An 18,566-nucleotide genomic window follows, 5' to 3' on the forward strand; every position below is an offset into this window, starting at 1 on the left:
TCACCTGCTCATTCGACCTGTGACCTAACTATGATGAACCTGGCGCGGTAAGAAGCATCCCGGCCAGGAGGCGACTTGGCCATTTGGAATGCGATACGTTCCGTCACTCGCGAATTGCAGTTCAAGGGCCAAAAGATGGTGATACAAACTGAAATCGGATATGCTAATCCACTCAAGCCCTGATTGCTCGTTGGCGACGCTAATGAATATGCTACAACAATGACAAAATAGAAGAATGATAACACGGTGTGTAGTGTCGTACCTGACTTTGAACCGGTTTTGTACCGCCCGTCCGTTTTTTCCCTATGGGGTATTTCCCTCTTTTTTCTTTGGTTTCGTCTTCTTCCTCAGGTGATGGTCTTCTTCTTATCCATGACCCCCTTCAACACCTTGAGCTTCTCCTCCGTGACCTTGATCGCCTCCTCGATCTCCCGCTCGTCCATGCGGTCTTCCCTCAACTTCTCCTCGGCCGTCGTGGGCTCCATCGCCCTCTTGCGCGTCGACATGTTGGGGTCGTGCAGCCGCTCGAGGCCGACGCGCTCCTCAAGCCACTCCCACAGCTCGCTCTCCTCGCGGCGCCACATCTCGTCGTACGCGGCGAGGCGGTCGGGGTATCCGTACATGCGGAGGTCGCTGGACGACTGCCGCCCCGGTAGGCCGAAGCCGAACCACGTCGCGACCAGGAGACCAACCAGGAGGCCGTACATCATGTTGCCGGTCATGAGGGGCTTGGCGATGTCGAGGATCGGCTCCAGAATGCCGCGCACGGGCTCCAACGGGCCCCAGTCCGTCTTGGGGACGTGTCTCGCGCGGGCGGGCTCGTCCTCGACGTCCGTTGACGAGCCGGTGGCCTTGCCCTTCTTGCCCTTCTTCCTGCCCTTGGAGGCGGCGCCGGCCGCGCCTCCTGCGCGGGATTTTGTCGATACGGCGGACTTCAAGCTGGCGAAGAGATCTTTGAAGTACTGTGCCTGACCTTCGTTTGCTCCCTTTTCAATGGGGCCTGTGAAATGTTAAAAAAGTTTCATCTGAAAAGAGACGTAACACATACCCTTCAACCAACTCTTGCCCGTCCACTCAACTGTGCAGTTGGTCTGGACCCGGGTTTGGTTGTTCTCCGCCCATGACAAGCAGTATTTTGTCCTGACGCTGAAGATGTTACCGCTGGGAACATCTGGCGTCTGAGTAGTGACGTTAAAGTTGATCGCCTTCTCGAGGTCGAAGTTATCCAACGTTTCCGTGACGAGGCACTTTGTCTGTTTCGGGCCAATAGGGCCGTTCAGAGGCTTGATGTAGCTGAAAAAGCGCGACTTGTTGTCAGGCGACAGACCCTTCTTGTCTTCCATCTGCAGATCGGTGCACTTGGCCTCCACGGTGAGCCACTTAGACATCCATGTGACCGATGCAGGGCCGAAGAGCAGATCGTAGACCTTGCCCATGGGCGCAGGAATGACATCGTCTCCAACGACCTTCTCGTAATGGGTGCCCGAGTCACCGCAATCCGTCGGCGCGTGGGTCGCCGGGCCAGGATAGTCCTTCGCGCCAGCGGGTGTGCCAACAGCGTCCTTGACGACATCGGCGACACCGCCGTTGGCGCCGGCGCCAGAGACCTTCCGTGAGACGGTCTTCTCGACCTCGGGTTCGGGATTCATGTCGGTTGGTTGTGTTATTTCCTGGAGATCTTCGTTGTCGTCGTCCTCGTCGTAGACGTCGTCATCGTCGCCCGATTCGCTGTCTTCCTCGGTGCCGTCTGACAAGCTCGCTTCATCAACTTCTGGGGCCACTGCATCCGCGTCAACCTTCTCCGTTTTATCACCACCCGTACCCTCCAGCTGCACTCCGTTTAAGGAGCTCTTCAAGGTCGGATGACCCAGTTTCCAAATGTTGACGATTAGGTCATAGGTGGAGTCCCGGCTCGTGAAACTGGCAAAGACGTGTTTCGCATGCAGTGTCGTTATCATCAGTCCGTTTTTGAAAACCAGGGCCGTGCTCCGCTTCTCGACGCTCACGATTTCGTCAAAGCTCATGACGAGCGTCGTCGTCCAGCCGAGGATGTTGCTGCTGAAGCACAGGTGGCCTTCGGAGACGTAGAGTCGGCCGTGCGCCAAGATTTCGCGCTGCAACGCACAGCTGTAGTCTTCTATAAGGTAATCATCATCCGGCACGCTCTTGAACAAGGTGTGGAAGTCGCGGTTGCGCTTCTTGCTCGCAACGGCGAATCCAGTAAGTTTCGGGACGCTTGCGTTGGCTTGAGGATGGGCGACAGACGCGTTAGCCGCAGCAATCGCAGCACCAATAGTAGTGGCCGTACCTCCAGAGACGGCAGAACTTCCTCGTTTGCGGTGGCGTCCAATGGCGCTTCGGATGCTTCCGCTTCGGTGGATGCCAGAATTCTTGTCCTCGTTTATGCTACTCGACGGCGGTGTGCGGTCGCCTCCGCTTCCGGGATCGTACAGCGATTGGGGTCTCGTGGTCTGCCGGCCGTCGTCCGGTCCAAGGTCGCGGGTCGCGGCTGCGTATGCGGCATCGGTGGGGGCGGATTCGGATCTAGAACGGGAGTCGACGGTATCCGGGAACTTCGCGGTCAAAGGGGTCCCGGCGGCGCTTCCTGTATCTGTTATCCCCAGCTGGCTGAGGCTTAGCTCTCCCGTGCCAATAGTCTTGACTGCAGGTTCCTTCTCCATTGTGGATCCAGTCACGGAGGGAAGAGGTGGCTCGACCTCGGGATGGTCTTCGATCTTGATGTCGGGTGGTCTATTGGTAGTCTTGTTTTTGGGAGGTGTTGGTCCAATGCTTGTGTTTTGGATGGTGCTGCTGAGTTGTGTTGCGGCGTTCTGCGCGGCGGAGAAAACGGACGAGAAGAAGCCGCCTCCCGGTGCCGGGGTACCTGGGTTACTTGCGGAGGTGTCGGGGATGGGTGTCAAAGGAGCGTTTGTGATGTTGGAGAGCTTGCTAGGCCCTATACTGCCTGATCCAGATCTGCCCCTTCGGTGAGCAATCATACTACCCTGGGGGGAACCACCATTCGTGTTGGCCGAAGTGCTCGTAGCTGCATCAACGGCGGATGCGGACTGCGAACCGGGCTCAGGCGAGGAATGTGCGGAGGGAGCGTTGTGGTCTGTCGGGGTCGGAGGGGTGTTGACGATGACGGGAGTGTCTTTCTCTTGGTTGGGCGGGGTGGAGGGAACGAATGAAGTGTCGATTTTGGTGGAGTTGTTGGTGGAAGCTCTCGAGCGACGTCGCTCCGGGGAATGAGAGGTTGTTACACGAGAGGACGCATTCGTGTTGTTTGTCGGATTGGGTTGTGGTGCCGTAACAGTCGGGAGCGGTGGGACTGGTGGCGCGTCGTGTAGGTCGAAATGCTTTGAGGAGGTGGTGAGGTCAGATGTTGAAGCTGCAGCCCTGCCTCGGTAGGCTACTCCGCGTATGTCTCGGTCGGTGTCGGTGTCGTCACCAGCGACGCTGCGTTCCGGACTGGTGGTAGCACTCGGGGTTTTTTTAGACTTGAAAACCCCCCTAAGACGGCCGACGGGGGAGGGCGAACGAGTGGTGTTTTTCTTGGGAGGGACAAGACTAGTCAGGCTGCGTTTGGAGCGCAAAGAAGAATCCGTGGACGACTCGGCCGATTGCGTCCGCTTGGCTGAGTGGGATGTGGATCGCGCCGAGGCGATCTCGGTAAGTTGTTCGTCCAGTATCTGGATTTGGGGTTCAGGCAAGTGAGTTGCCTGAACGATCGGGGAAGAAGTTGTCAAGTAACCTATTTGCGAAGGATGGGTCGAGATAGCATTTGGGCGGGAGGATCTAGACAGGTAAGAAGGTTGAGTTAGTTGGAGATGTCGAGGAGGATAGGTAGGATCGAGATGGTTAAGGTCAGATGCGAAACGAAGGAGGCAGGAGAAACATGGACGACCCTGTGTTCTGTTCCTCGCTTGAAATGGGAAATGGAACAGTGGTCAGGAACCCCGAGAATGAGATTGTAGGCTACCAGGTACTGAAGGGACCCCAGGCAGCGTCATACGGCGATTGCCGCAGAGAGTGGATGAAGAGGAGCTGAGACCCAGCACCAGAACTAGAGAGGAGCGTATTCGTAGGCGGCGGTCACTTCAGCCCCTCAGAGCTCAAAGAACCCCGGGCCAGTCAGACTGTCAGACCCGGGATGGCGCCCCCAAATCTGGTGCTTGTTGCTCCCCTTGTTAATTCCCTGCCTTGGCCATTCTGCGCAGGGTAAGGTGCGGAGGAACCTAGTAGGGGGAATAGGGAGCGGCGTGATGTGCTAGGTTTGTCCAGCGAGCCGGAACAGCGTAGCAATCCGCCTCGTCATGAGATGGAGCCTCCAACGACAACTTTTGGGAGTGCGCCACGCGAGGGACGTGGCCTTGCGAGGCAGATGAATTGCGGCATCAGTGCGCTCGGATGCATGCAAAAGGGGACCGGTGCAGATGAATTCGACAGGGAATGGGTGATTTGGGATAAAGTGCAAATGTGAAGTACAGAGTATCCGGAGAGAGAGATAAGCAATGTAGACAAGCAACGGCTGCCAAGAGTGAGACTCGGACTGAGACGAGACTGACCACGTTGAAGAAACAGAAACTTGACATTGACAAGCAGGAAAAAGAAGAAACGCCAATGCACTCACTTTTCCTCATAACTGTCCAGCGATACCATGCCAGTGGCTTCGGCACCGTCGTAGTCTGGGGCGCCCGGCGCGTAGTCGCGAGGATCGTGGTACTCGTAGTCCGGGTCGGGTATGCTTGTCGAGCTCTCCCTTGTGGTGTCTCTGCTCTCTCTTGCGAGGCTGTCCGTGTCATGGAATCCCACGTAGGAACCGCTGTCGCGTCTGCTGGAGAAGCTGGAGAACTGGCTGACGTCGTCGCCGTCCTTTAGCGGCGCCTGTGCATGCGAAATTGAGTGTTCGTCGGCCGGGGCCGTGACATCTTCTCCCTTGACTCCCAATAGTAATGCCGCCGTCGCTGCGGCAGCCTCTTCTTCTTGCGCTTCCTGCTTCCTGCGGCGGCGCTTGGCTGCGATGGATTTTGGAAGCAGCTTCGCCAGCCCTCCTCCTCCTCCTCCACTCTCCGCGGTGCTGTCCCGGTCCATCGTGGCTGGCTGGGTTGGCGGTTGGCGGTTGGCGGGCGGCGGGTATGCCAGGCTCCAGTTGTTTGCTGGGCTCGTAAATACCGTAATGTCGTACTCGTTGCGAGGATATGCGGGTTCCAGTGTGCAAGCTGTCAGGTACGTGGTCCAGGACTCAGGAGGAATACGCGCATTGGACCCGAGAAGTGGGCGCGAAGATCATGTTCCGAGGGGATAGGCGGCAGGGAAATAAGGTCCAGGAAATTAATAAGGTCGAGAAGGAGAGGTTCGGTAGGGGTTCAGGGAGGTCTTTGTTTGGTGTTTGATTTGAGGTCAGAAATGTCGTTTTCCTTGCAAAGCCGCGGGATGTTGCATGGGTTGTTTTCACGTCACTGAAAAAAGAAGCAGAAAGGCGACTGACTGACTTCGTCAATATGACCTCGGAGACGAACTAATAATTGCAGTACCAGTACTCCAGGTTGGTATGCAAGGTAGGTAGGTCAGTCCCACCTTTGGCTCGCTTGCGACCTGCCCACCTCAGCAGCGTGCCCAGCCCAGCGTGCCGAAAGGTATCTGGTGAAAGTTGACCAACCCAAGACGGAGCTCAATTCGGCTCCCAGCAGCGTCATCGTCACTTGAGGCAAATAGCTTGTACAGGCTGGGCGTGCTGGGCCGGGGTAAACGGGAGAATCCCTCTTGGCCCGAAATGGGAGGCCCCAAGCACAACCTACCGTACCTAGGTGATCACGAGAGGCAGGTACCCATTCTTGTTAGTGCCCCATACATCCCCTCTTACATCGTAAAGCTTCCATTCCAAGGTTTTGCATACACGATTGAGTTGTAACGGCTTTGGTGGTGTTGTGAAATACCTACCTAGGTAGTGCCGCCCGTTGCACCCGCCGGAATAATGTTACGAGTAATTCGTCTGGATTTGCAGCCTCACGTCCAGCCCTGAGATGGCCCGTTATTACGAGCGGCCTGGAATCCTGAAGAACTGGGAATCTGGACCCGTCAACCCACGCCAAATGCAGCGGCCTAGATGGGTCGGCGAGGTTGCAATATTTGCTTCCCCCAGGTCGACGCTGCTATTTTTGTTTTCGATGGCTTCCTTCGCTTGCGTGGATCAGAATGCGACTGCGGCTGCGTAGAATTCCACCTTTTCCCCCTTGAACTCGCATGGGCAGGCAAACATTCAATCCAGATATCTCGCTCCTTTGAGGCCGCGGCGACTTTTCTCTCGTCCAGCGTCCCTAACAAGATCATGTATTCGGCCCGCCTCCGTCTTGGCCCGGATCGTAAATCTCACCTCCCTCGCCAGGCAACTCCATCCTACCCGAGAATTCGCCCTGCATCTACATGATCTATTGATTCAGGAGCAAAGGGTACGGTACCGTTTGCGGCAGCTTCGGAGCCTATCGTACAGCCCTCATCCCACCTCGCCACGTTATCCCTACTGGCCATCTCGTCGTCCGTCTTGCCGCCCCGATGGATGCACGTCTGGCAGATGGAAATCCCCAAGAAGGTTTCGATGGCTGGCCCGATCGGGGGCTACAGTGGCTGGTGGGTTGCCCGTTTGGATCACCTGCAAGCCAACGAACCCATAAACGACGTCAGGGGGGCTGCAAGTGTGAACTACGTAAATGTTGTCTTGGGCAGGCCACCAGAACGGTTTCCCGTGATAGGCCAGTTCCTACAGCGACATGGCGATCCAGACGCCGCGCTGTTGGGCATTGGACAATGCTTGCATCCTTGGTGCTTGGTGCTTTGGGTCCGCCGCCCGACAGGGCGCAGTTTGTGTTCCTGATCCTGCCATGTTTCTCTTGGCCGTTTGGAACGCATCTTCCGTCATCCCGCCACAATTCCTATCGAGTGAGACAGTGCTGTGTTGTGCTCCGACAACTGATGGCATTCAGAGTTGGACTTTTCTATCTGCCTGGCCAAGAAGACCGGAGAACAGTCGACACATGCCAGTTAAAGACAGAAACCCTGAACCACCACAGCGGTACGCATGAAGGCATCCGCCAGCGTCTGTCCCTGACTTCCGGAGATCGAAGGTGCCGGCTCTAGCGAGTAGAATTCTGAATATCCTTTAGTTTCGTAATGACTCTCGTTGCACAAGATCAACGGTTTGGCTCAGACTGCATCTCGCCCAATGTCACCGATCGGAATTGACTCTGAGCATGCTGGTGACGTGGGTTGGGTGAAAAAGGCTGCTCGTCATTGGGAGTGACGCGCTTTGACGAAGATTACGTACTCATACTCCCGTCCTTAGCAGACCGCTCCAGGCCCCCTTTGCCACCCGCCTCGCTGGAAGACAGAACAAGCGGGGGAAGCTCTTAGCGAAACTCTGGGGAAAACTTCCGCGACCGCAACCACCAACCACCTGCCCATCAGTGACAGTCACCATCGAACATCCCAGCCCGCCGCTTGTAGGAACCCAACCGCCTACCAGAGCTGTCCCGCCATCGGCCCATCCATCTCCCCTGCCACCGTTTTAGATCCTCCCGTGGCAGGCGCGTGACCTTCGATTTCAGAGTCTCGTGAATGCGACGCTGTGCAAAAAAAGTAGTTGCACCATCCCGATCAAGCCGTCCGACATCATCCGTAGAGACCACCTTCGGCAGCCCACATACATCGCCGCGGCTTCAAGCATGGACGAGTCGCCTCTTGTAAAGGTATGCCCGCCTGTCGCATCGTCATATGTCTCTCCCGCAGCATCCTAACTTTCCCTCTCACCCAAGGCGCATGACCACGCCAAAGCCGCCTCCAACGCAACCCACCAGTCCGAGACGACCGTCGCAATCAACGAACATGCCCTCGCCGCCGGCGAATTCGCCAACGCCGCCCGCGCGACAGACAGCCTCGAGGCCCTGCGCACACTCAAACTCCTAGAACAGCACCACAAGCAACTCTCCGAGCTCCTCAAGCTCCCCCTCGACCGCCGCTCAAGCCAGACCTCCAACCCCGACACCATCGACGAAAAGTCCGAGTCGCAGTCCCCCGAGACGAACAACATCTCCGCATCCGACGATGGGCGCGCAAAGCCCGAGACGGCCGGGGCCGGCAGCCCCGTCGCCGCGGCCAAGGCCATCCCGTCCCTGACGCAGCAGCGTCGGTATCCCAGCCGCGAGATGACCTCGTCCATCGCGAGCAACCTCGCCTCGGCGCGCGGCATCAGGTCCGGCAGGAACAGGAGCCAGCCCATCCCGCCGAGCGTCACGAACGACCAGGCGCCGGGCAACATGGAGGTCCAGGCGCGCCGGGAGGGCTCGAGGGCCAGGATGCAGAACGTCTTGGATCAGTCAGGCAAGCCGGCATGGATCCCGCCCACGCACGCCGAATCGCAGCGGAGGGATGAGGCGAAGAAATCAGAGGAGGCCATGTCTCCGGCCAGCGATGACGGATACTCGCGATTCTACAACACCTTCGGCAGCCTCCTCAACCGGCTCTCCGCGCCCCTGGCCTTCGCCGGTCTGCCTCTCGTCGCCGAGGAACCTTCCACCCCGGAACCCGTCGAAGCCCCAGAACCAGCACCGCCGAAACGCAACAGGCTCAAGTCCCCAGCAGCGCCCGCCGAACCGGACCTGTCCAAAATCTACTCCCGCGCGACCCTCCGCGCCATCTCAGCACACAACCCCAGCGACTCCTTCTACGTCGTCCCGACGAGCGGCCACACCGTCTCTTACGCCAACATCCTCAACTTCGCCGACAAGGAGAAGCGCCGCCTCGAGGCCTCCCTCCACGGCTCCAGCCTCATCGAGGATGACGAAGATGACTTCGTAGACGCCCGTGAGACCCAGCTCTCCCCCGGCGCGAAACGCCGCGTCGGCGGCGGCGGCGCCAAGTCCCGCACCGAGCGCGACCTCTCCAACACGGTCGAGGAGCTCTACCTCGAGAACAAGGGCCTCAAGGACATGCTGGACAAGCTTAGCAAGCGCCTCCACGCCTTCGAGGCCAGCGCCCAGAGCTCTAGCCTCGCCCTGGCGGAGAGCATGCGCCTCAGGAGGCCCGGCTCGCCCGTCACCCCCAGCAGCGGCGGCACACCGGCGGGCGACGCCGTCCTGCGCTCGCGGAACAAGGACCTCGAGGAACAGCTCACCCTCGCCATCCAGCGCATGGAGGCCCTCGAGAAGGAGAACAGGACCATGGCCCGCACGCTGGAGAAGTACCGCGACAAGTGGGACAAGCTCAAGGCGGGCGCCAAGGCGCGACGGCAGGCGCAGGGCGGATCTGCCGAGGCCGTCCCCGAGGCGGAGGAGACGGCCGGCGGGGGCAACTGAGCGTCGTCCATGTTTTACGAATTCTTTCAACGTGGTATGAGCGAAAACCGGAAAAGCGTGTACATAGGTTTTCAAGCTGGGGGTATCTTATTCTACCTCGAGAAAACAATCAATGATATCAACCCCTACTCACCTCACTCATCCCCTGTGACAAAGTGATCCCCGTTCCACCAAAAACTCACACTAAAACTCACGCTCAAGCTCCTGACATAATGCCACCATCCCATGGGGATATACAACACGTCCCCGGCCTCGAGCACGCAATCCCAGTGCCTCAGCCCGCGGAACTCCTCCAGCTCGATCGGGTCCCTCTCCTCCTCCTCCCCGTCCGCGTCCCAGCCCTCCACGGCCCCGACGTCGAACGCGCTCGTGTTCGACATATCCACGGCGTCACCGTCGCCGTCGCCGTCGACCCGCGGACACAGCGCCTCGGAGTCGCGCGGGGCGTACAGCCGCAGGTACTTGGCCCCGACGACCTGGCAGAGCAGGTTATGGTACCCGTCCGTGTGGAGCGGGGTGATGGTCCCCGCGGGCCCGAGCCAGGCGTTGACGAGCGGGAGGTCGAGCTCGGGTTTGTTCTTGGACGGGTCGAGGGGGTGAGGGGGCGGGGCGGTGAAGGCGTGGTCCGGGGTGAGGATGTCGTTTTGGAGGTGGGGGAGCTGGGAGAGGAGTTCGTGCTGGGCCAGGTATGTTGTCTTGTTTCGTTCTTTTCCATTTGTTCCTTCCGAAGCAGAAGAAGCGTCGATGATCCGAGATAACAGCTCCCGGAAGGAAATCAACTCCTGCGTCCACCCCTCATCCACGTAACTCCGTCCCACCTCCACGGGGACCAGCCTGCGCCCGTCGCACGTCCTGCTCATGAGGTGCCCCGGCGCGTCCCACGGCCTCGTCGAGCGCGCCGGCCAGTCGCCCATCAGACCCCTGAGAACCAGCGGCTCCGGGCTGCCGTTGCTGTCGTCGAGGTACCGCTGGAACTCCGCCATCGACATGTTTTCCACGGTCCTGATGGGGCTCGTCACGGGCGGCGTGAAGGTCCTGGCGGTGGGAAAGGTGTGCGGGAAGCGATGCGTGAGTTTGGGGGAGGAGGGTTCGAGGTGGGTGAGGAGGTTCGTGATGGTCTTGCGGCCGCGCGCGCGGCCTGCGCCGCCGGCGAGGATGAGGGCTTTGTCTAGGATCGCGACGAGGGATGAGAGGAGCTCATCTTCGTCATCGTTCTCTTCATCTGCGTGTGCGGCGTTGTCCACAACGAGGAGCGAGAATTTGAGAAGGGCTAGGTCCGTGTAGAGAAGTCTCCAGCAATATGGCAGATCCGCGTAGACGAACTCGTAGAATTTCCTGTACGTCGTTTCGAGTTCCTTGTCGATGAGCTGGATCGTCGTGGCCTTAGGCGATGGTGCCGAAAGAGCATCAGACGCCAGGTCCCTCAGGTGCTTGAGGACGTCATCTGGTAGAGCGTCGAGGCCGTTTGCTTCCCACTCTTTCGGGCGGGTTGGCGAAGGGGTGGATGACGGGGTGAAGTGTGCGTCTGCGTGTATGTCGGCGAGTAGGTCTCTGCATTCTTGAATGAGGGCTGGGTTGTGGAGTGTTGACATCTGGACAGTAGTTAGTAACGTTTTCTAAAAACCGGATAGAGAATGTTGTGTTTGTTACGCTTATTTTGGAATGATTTGGTGAGGTGAGATATGTGGTTGAATAATGAGTGCGTGAATGAAGTGAGATGTCAAAAGTTGGAGTCGCACGGAGCGGGTCCGTCTGAAGATGCCGCCTCACTGCGCCCTCGCGAGATAAGATGAACAGTTCAGACAACGACTCCTGTCACTCTTAGTCCACGATTTAAAACATGACATTCCAAGCTCTGAATCAAGATCAAAGTCCATGCATAAAGTCAATTGGATACAACAGCGATGCGTCCTTCACTCGATCCTTAACATCACGGTGCATCTGATAGGGATTCCTTCATATCGCGTTGATTCGCTCTGCACTGAAAGGGGCTCTGTATATCTAACACGTCCATACTCCTACAACACCGTCTCGTCGGCCCTCGACAAGGTACCCGTCCTTAACACGTACACGTTCTACAATGGCAGGCGTCTTGTTATCCTCGGCCTCGGCGATGCCGGCGCCGCACTCCCATTGCCGGCCTTCTACCTTATCGTACACCTTTACAACGTCCTCGCCCGCGGCGCTGACGATTCGTCGCTCGTCAAACATCATGCTGGTCACGGCATTGTCATATGCGTAGGCATCGTAGATGGATCCTGTGCGGAGATCCCATATCTGTTCTGGTTAGCAAAATTCATTTATGGCGAGGATAGTTAACTCACTCTGATACTTCGGTCCATGCTACCAGTGACGAGATGAACGTCGTCAAACTGCAAGCACGTAACCGGGCCGGTGTGTCCCACCAAGCTTCGGTGAACTTGACCACTTCGCAAATCCCAAAGACGAACCATGCCGTCGGCCGTACCGCAGGCTAAAGCCGTCTCGAACACCTGCAAAGCTCCGATGAAGTCGGCCTGCTGCGCGGGTGCCCGGTTCGTTTGCCTCCAGGAGCTGTCGCTGCCGAACGAAGCCGAAGCTTGAGCCGCCGCCCACATGACATCGAGGGTCTGGACGCAGCGGCCCTTCTCAAGATCCCATTGGCGAAGCGTCTTGTCTGCGGAACCGGAAACCAGAATATCGTTTCTGAAGTGGAGAGCCGTAATTTCGTCGACGTGGGATTGCAGAGTGTACAGATGGCAGTCTCTCATGCTTCCCTCAGGAGGGTCAACCGGGCTGTCGTCGGGATTCTCAAAAGCGATATCGTCTTCGTCGTCGTCCCTTCCGTACTGGCTGCCGTGCGGGTCGTAGTGTGCTTTACTCAAGTCCCACAAGCGGATAGTAGCGTCCATGCCTCCGGTAACCAAGAAGTTGTCCTCGACTTGCAAGGCCCGGACTGACGCAGTGTGACCTTCCAGCATGCCAATGCAGCGACCGGCGTTGAGATCCCAGACTTTTATCGAGTCGTCCATAGCCGAAGTAACCATAGTTCCAAAAGGTGCGTCGAAGTCGAGTGTCGTGATCTGATCCTGGTGTGCGCGAATTTCCCTGATGGCGGTCCCCGGCTCGAAGTGTTCGTGCAATATCGGTACAGATTTCCGGCGAATAACCCTCTTCTTAGCTTTAGATGCTGGTGTGCCTGCCGGCAGCTTCTCGTAGACAGACTGAGACATGAAGCCGGCCTCGTCTTGATCGCCGGCCAGGTCCTCCTCAGTTTTCGTGGGTGTATTAATGGCGATCGATTCGGCTTCGTCGACGAGTTCCTGCGCCTCCTCTAACCGAGCTTCGCAATCCATAACTGTGATACGTTAGCCGATGCCCCCGTGCCTTGAACATGCACACCTACGGTCGTGTTCCAGTAGTGTTTCTTCGTGCTCCAGATTCGCTACCCTATCGAGAATGATCCGTCGCATGCCGTGCAAGTTGGCAATCTTGTTGTCGATGTCTCGAATCTCGCTACTAGCCATGTTCTTTCGAACACTCAACATTTCGAGCTCGTGCATCATGGACGCCTTATCTTTCTTGAGGTTCTGCAGCGCCTGTGGCGTGCCGTGATTTTGTACCGTATCATCCAGGAGCTTCCTGCCCCTCGATACCCTCCGTCTGTGTTTCCTACCCTCTTCGGAGAGTTCGGGGAAGCTAGCCTTGAAGCCCTGGAACAGCGAATACGAATTATCGTTTTCCGGAATATTTGCCAGCAGCTCATCCGGCAAATATGTCAAAGCGCGGTGCTGAATCTCGGTCGTCGACAGCTTCGAGCGCACCATATCGGTCGGTGTCGTCTTCGCCATGGAGAACATGCTGCGCTGGATAGTCGGGCGGCGTAGCTGCTTGTGGACCTCGGCAAGAGCGCCATGGTAGTGGTGATTGTTATTCCCCTGCTCGGAAAGAGGGCCGATCAAATGGCTCGCCGTGGTAGTGACCTTGCGCCCGAATGCCTCTATGCCACGCGTCTGCAAGTAATCAAGATCTGGTCAGCCCATGATGCTCCGTGCCGGTCGAAACAGTCGGGATGTCACGCGAGCGACCTACAGACAAGACCGACTGGTCGTCTCCGGCATCGTCATTGAAGCCATACTGGTCGTTCTCCGAGGCGGCCATGCGTACGTATTCTCCGTTGATACGCGCGACAATGGAGGCACAAGGGGTTGGAGGTCGGAGAAAAGGAGAAGGGATGCAGGTTGCAGAGTTGTGTGGAAACAGCTCTGGTCTTGCTTCCGACAAGGTCAAGTTTTGTTGTCTCGGTCAAAGTCGAATACGTATCCACACACCAGACAGATCCTAGCAAGGTCTGTGACTTGGACCCGGCCCCGGTTGTGTTGTGCGAATGATGCGCTAAGAAGGCGAGAGCTTGCCCGAGGTGCACGGGTCACCCCGATAACGGTACGTACCCAGCCGAAGGTGTCCGGGCGGAAGGTAGGTTTTTTTTTACAGCGACCACGAGGCTGTGTGGACTGTCTTTCAGTGGACTGGGAGGTCCGGGCTTCCTCCTGTGGTCGCTGTAATTGATAGCAAGGGGGCCTGATTGGTGCCCGCCTAACCAGAACCCCTGCACCTGAACAATGCAAGTCCTTTTTCCCGCACATAGGTACGAGATTGGCAGCCTTGCGCTGTGGCAGATGAGATGAGATCTTTTTTTTCTGACCTTTCCCCTTTTGCTGCCGGCGTCATCGGCCTCGGCTGCGCCCTCCTACTGTTAACCTCTGTAAATCTTACCCCCAAGATTTTGTGACTCGACGTCGATAGGCAAAAGGCAGTCCGAATGCGTTTCTCACACCAACCAGACACTCAAACGCCAATTTTGCGACATAATAATCCGCATAATTCCGTCTACAATTTCGCCTCTGGTTTCCAGTCAATTGACGACGAAATGGATTCTCTTATCGACCTATCAGACCCCTCCAAGGCGCTGGACTTGTCCCGCATCCGCTACCAGCTGATGTTCGTCCCAAACTCCTCGTCACCGACATCGCGCTTCGTCAACTAACAAACCCAAATTTAGTCGCCTTGAAGACACGATTACCTTCCACTTGATCGAACGAGCCCAATTCGCCCTGAACAAGACCATTTACATCCCCGGCGCATTGGACATCCCCAACAGCGAACTCAGCTTCATGGACTGGTACCTGCGCGAACAGGAGAAGCTGCAGTCCATCATCCGCCGCTACGAGTCCCCCGACGAGTACCCCTTCTTCCCCGAAGCCCTCCAGAAGCAGATCCTCAAGCCGCTGCACTACCCGCGCATCCTGCACCCCAACGACGTCAATGTCAACAGCAAGATCAAGGAGTTCTATGTGGAGACGTTCCTCCCCGCACTCTGCCCCGATTTCGGCCGAGAGGACCGCGGCGAGTCCCAGGAGAACTACGGCTCCTCCGCCACCTGCGACATCGCCTGCCTGCAGGCCCTGTCCCGCAGGATACACTTTGGAAAGTTCGTCGCCGAGTCCAAGTTCCAGTCGGACCCGGAAAAGTACACCAAGCTCATCAAGGCCGAGGACCGCGACGGCATCGCCGACGCCATCACCAACGCCGCCGTCGAGAAGAAGGTCCTCGAGCGTCTGCGCCTCAAGTGCCTGACCTACGGCACCGACCCGTCCATCGGCGCCGGCCCCGAGAACCAGGCCAAGATCGACGCCGACCACGTCGTGGCGCTCTACAAGGATTTCGTGATACCCCTGACCAAGGAAGTTGAGGTAGAGTACCTGATGCAAAGACTTGAGCCGGTAGAATAGACTTAGAAATGCTCAAAACGATTCATGATTTATTCCTTTTTTTTTGTTCTATTGGGGCGGGCTCAGGTATTGCTCCACCGCCTTGACCGCGCCGTCCCACTTGCTCGCCTCGATCAGAATCAAGTAGCCATGCGACTTGATACCCATCTCCTGGAAAGCACGCTTACTGTCCGCCGTCGCCTGGTCGACATTCGTGTAAGAGAAGGAGCCGTGTGCCGTCGCGTGCTTGACAAAGACCTCGTCCTCGGGATGGAAGTGCCACATGGTAGCGTCCGCCTTGGCCTTCTTGCCCTTCCTCTCCGTCTCGGTGAGCGTGGACTCGATCTCCTGGTACGTCTTGGAAAGGATCAGGTAGTGCGTGAACTCGTACGGCTCCTTGTCCTCGACGGCGGCCTCGATCTCGTCGATCAGCATGCGGTACATGGGCGGGGCGATCTCGGAAGGCATGTTGATGAGTCTCTCGCCGAGGACCAGGCCGACCTGGGCGCCGCTGTTGAGGAGGGTGGGGATGGGAGCGAGCGCGTCGTTGGTCTGCGCCTTCTCGATGATGTACCTCGCCAGCTCAGCCATCTCGGGCTTCTGGCGGTGCTCCTGGATGTTGAGCGCCGTCATGAGGGCGTAGGCGTCGTTCTCCTTGCCGTCGACCTTGACTGTCGAGCCGATGGTGGGCTGAGACAGGATGAGGTCCGCGAGGCCGGAGATGTTGAAGCGCGTGGAGTCGACATCGAGCAGTTGGCGCAGGAGCGTCTTGGTGCCCTGGAAGTCAATCTCGGAGTCGAAGTTGAACCACTCAAAGTCGACGTTGACGATGTCAAAGTCCTGATATGATTAGTTGAATATATATGGAAAAACTGATCCGGGTAAGTTCCTCACCTCATCGTCGGAGCTGTCCTCGTCCATCCTGTCGGCAACATCGTCCGCAGGCTTCTCCTCTCTTTCCCTCTTCTTGCCCATCTTGTGATGTTCTTGTGTGGCTGTAGAGAAATGAGTTGGTAGTTCCCTAGTTTGAGACACACTCTTGCGACTGAAGCGAGGGTCTGCGTCGAATTGGCTCAGGTGAGTGTGAGAATGAATGTCACTGGCAGTACGGCATGACCAGACCTGGTCGGTGAGGATGAAATTTTTGGTGGGGGTGCCCCTCACTAACCCTTTTGGGACAGCAGCTCCTCTTTTCGATGAACGCCGGTCTCAGTGCCACCACGATGAGCAGTCGATTGAGCTTGATGTCACAACAACAGATCGAACAAATATGTATATCCTGTTGAGATTTACTGGGAGAAATACTATTGATACCTTCATTTCATTTGAACCGTTCAAATCTTCGAGTTGTGCATCCTTACCACTGCTGCTGCGTTGTCGACACTGGCGCTGCAAGTGAGGCGCCAAAGACATTACCGTGACTGTCTTCTTCACAGACGCTACTGCAAAATGACTTATTAGTCTTGTGCTTTTGACGAAGTGGAAATATTCCCGGTAAAGCCCTGTATGTATGGTATCTGCGGCAGCACTGACAGCCATCCATTCAATCCGCCTTGCTGACCGTTGTATCAAGCGTGAGACAATTGGCGCTCGACTGCGCCGCTGCGCCGCCTCAATCTGCACCACGCGCTTTGGATTGAACTTGCATCGCTGACTTTGACTGAGTCGAAATCTACCTAAGTTACCTGCTTTAAGCTGTCAGAACATGGACTCATACAGCCTCACTGTATCCTCTGCCACTCATAAGTAATGTGTAGAGAGTCATCTCCCACCAACTTCCTTTGCTGCCGGGGGCCCGGGGTTTTGTCCGGCTTTTGCAGATTCGTCGATCTTTTCTCAACCCCACTCACCAAACAGCCTGTCAAATTTCAGTATCCACTGACACTGCCCGGTCTTATGTATATGCCCGGGACCACCCTCGAAAGAATTCCAGACATCTCTTGGCACGACATCAGAGACAGCTGAACATGGCTATCGCTGCCGAAGACTGGATCAATGAGCAGAAGAGAAACTTCTTCAAGTTCACGGGTAGAGAGAGGCCTTCCGACGATGCGGTCTTCATTTTGGTCATGGGCATGACAGGTTCTGGGAAGAGCACCTTCATCGCACAGGCTACTGGGAAAGATGTTACCGTCGGGCACGGCCTTTCTTCGTGTTAGTCACTCCCGCCAAAAATTGTTACTTTGAATGACCGTAATTGCAGGCACGTCCGGCATTTCCATATACAATGGTAAGGTCGATGGACGTTCCGTCTATCTGATAGATACCCCTGGGTAAGTTGACCATTTGATCGCCGTCTAGCGCTCCGTTGGGGGAATTCGTTCTGACATCCCCTAGATTCGACGATACTCACGTCTCTGACTTCGATACTCTCCAGACCCTAGCAACATATCTCAGCATATCCTACCACCGAAACGTCTATGTCCACGGCATAGTGCTCCTCCACTCAATCGCCAGCAGCCGCATCACAGGCTCCGCCCGCCGCGCCATCGCCATGTTCCAGGCCCTGTGCGGCCCAACCACCAACTCCAACGTCGCGCTTGCCACCACCTTCTGGGCCAGCTCCTCGGAGCCGAGGTCCCTCCTCAAAGCGCGCGAGGGGCAGCTGGTCTCGGACGAGTCCTTCTTCGGACCCATCGCGGCCGGCGGCGCACGGGCTTTCCGGCACGCCGAGCACGGCCTGCCGAGCGGCCCCGCTTCGGCCCGGCGCATCGTGTCCCACCTCATCAAGCAGGCCCGGGTAGCGCCCGTCGTTCTCGACATACAGCACGAGCTCGTCAATAAACGCCTCAGACTGGATCAGACGGCCGCGGGGCGCATCGCGCTGGGGGCCGCGGCGACGGTCGTGTCGGCTACGAAGCATCGAATCGAGGACATCCGAGCCGAGCTCTGCCGGGCGAGCCAGCGGAACGATTCGGATACTGTGGGTGCCTTGATGGAGGTCAAACTCGATCTTGATCAAAGGCTTGCGGATGTGGCTGCGGCAAATCGCAAGTTGGCTTTGAATATGCAAGAGATGGCGGCCCTCGAACAATCACTTCTGGTGGGTTCTCCCTACCCGCCCACGTTGGAAACGGGCAACGAATCCCGTTGATCTTTTCTTTCTTGGAGTTCCTATACACCAATAAGATTCTTACAAGCCCAAACACTAACTATACGACTGTGGACAGTTGGAGCGACTTGACAAGATGGAGTCGTATTACCGTGAAGATCTCGCCAGAAAGCAAGACGAGCTGTACGAAATGGAAGAAGAATTGGCAAGACGAGAGTCAATCATCATGGGGCGGAGTTCGGGATTAAACGGTTTGGCATCAGATGCTGCTTCCGAAAAAAACCAATCCACGGCAGTCGTTTCGAAACGAAAAGAAGTCGAAGACAGCCAGAACTCCGTCGCCGCGGTCGAGAAGTCGGGTGGAAGTCTGCGCAAGGAGCTCATTGAGGCAGCTGGCGTGTCCATTGTTTCAGG

General features: G+C 57.0%; 6 protein-coding genes across 6 annotated transcripts; 3 read left to right on the top strand and 3 right to left on the bottom strand.

Annotated features, from left to right (window-relative positions):
- Window positions 1-347: 347 nt before the first annotated feature.
- On the bottom strand, window positions 348-5,214 carry CkaCkLH20_12952 (GRAM domain-containing protein; the record flags this gene model as incomplete). Its single annotated transcript, XM_038895663.1, has 3 exons — window positions 348-1,000; window positions 1,049-3,459; window positions 4,634-5,214. 3 exons carry the CDS (start codon window positions 5,212-5,214, stop codon window positions 348-350), a joined length of 3,645 nt encoding a protein of 1,214 aa, XP_038739020.1.
- Window positions 5,215-7,622: 2,408 nt separating this feature from the next.
- On the top strand, window positions 7,623-9,350 carry CkaCkLH20_12953 (uncharacterized protein; the record flags this gene model as incomplete). The annotated part of the gene is made up of 2 exons (XM_038895664.1): window positions 7,623-7,745; window positions 7,812-9,350. The coding sequence occupies 2 exons, from the start codon at window positions 7,623-7,625 to the stop codon at window positions 9,348-9,350; spliced, it is 1,662 nt and encodes a 553-aa protein (XP_038739021.1).
- Window positions 9,351-9,484: 134 nt separating this feature from the next.
- Window positions 9,485-13,490, bottom strand: CkaCkLH20_12954 (mitochondrial division protein 1; the record flags this gene model as incomplete). Its single annotated transcript, XM_038895665.1, has 5 exons — window positions 9,485-10,942; window positions 11,421-11,627; window positions 11,675-12,687; window positions 12,736-13,342; window positions 13,422-13,490. The coding sequence occupies 5 exons, from the start codon at window positions 13,488-13,490 to the stop codon at window positions 9,485-9,487; spliced, it is 3,354 nt and encodes a 1,117-aa protein (XP_038739022.1).
- Window positions 13,491-14,259: 769 nt separating this feature from the next.
- Window positions 14,260-15,121, top strand: CkaCkLH20_12955 (chorismate mutase; the record flags this gene model as incomplete). Its single annotated transcript, XM_038895666.1, has 2 exons — window positions 14,260-14,330; window positions 14,392-15,121. The coding sequence occupies 2 exons, from the start codon at window positions 14,260-14,262 to the stop codon at window positions 15,119-15,121; spliced, it is 801 nt and encodes a 266-aa protein (XP_038739023.1).
- A 48-nt stretch (window positions 15,122-15,169) lies between these two features.
- On the bottom strand, window positions 15,170-16,075 carry CkaCkLH20_12956 (uncharacterized protein; the record flags this gene model as incomplete). The annotated part of the gene is made up of 2 exons (XM_038895667.1): window positions 15,170-15,940; window positions 15,995-16,075. 2 exons carry the CDS (start codon window positions 16,073-16,075, stop codon window positions 15,170-15,172), a joined length of 852 nt encoding a protein of 283 aa, XP_038739024.1.
- Window positions 16,076-17,067: 992 nt separating this feature from the next.
- CkaCkLH20_12957 (uncharacterized protein) lies at window positions 17,068-18,194 on the top strand (the record flags this gene model as incomplete). Its single annotated transcript, XM_038895668.1, has 3 exons — window positions 17,068-17,254; window positions 17,304-17,373; window positions 17,438-18,194. 3 exons carry the CDS (start codon window positions 17,068-17,070, stop codon window positions 18,192-18,194), a joined length of 1,014 nt encoding a protein of 337 aa, XP_038739025.1.
- Window positions 18,195-18,566: the final 372 nt, after the last annotated feature.

Source organism: Colletotrichum karsti (assembly GCF_011947395.1).
Source record: "Colletotrichum karsti strain CkLH20 chromosome Unknown Scaffold68, whole genome shotgun sequence".
NCBI lineage: Eukaryota > Fungi > Ascomycota > Sordariomycetes > Glomerellales > Glomerellaceae > Colletotrichum > Colletotrichum karsti.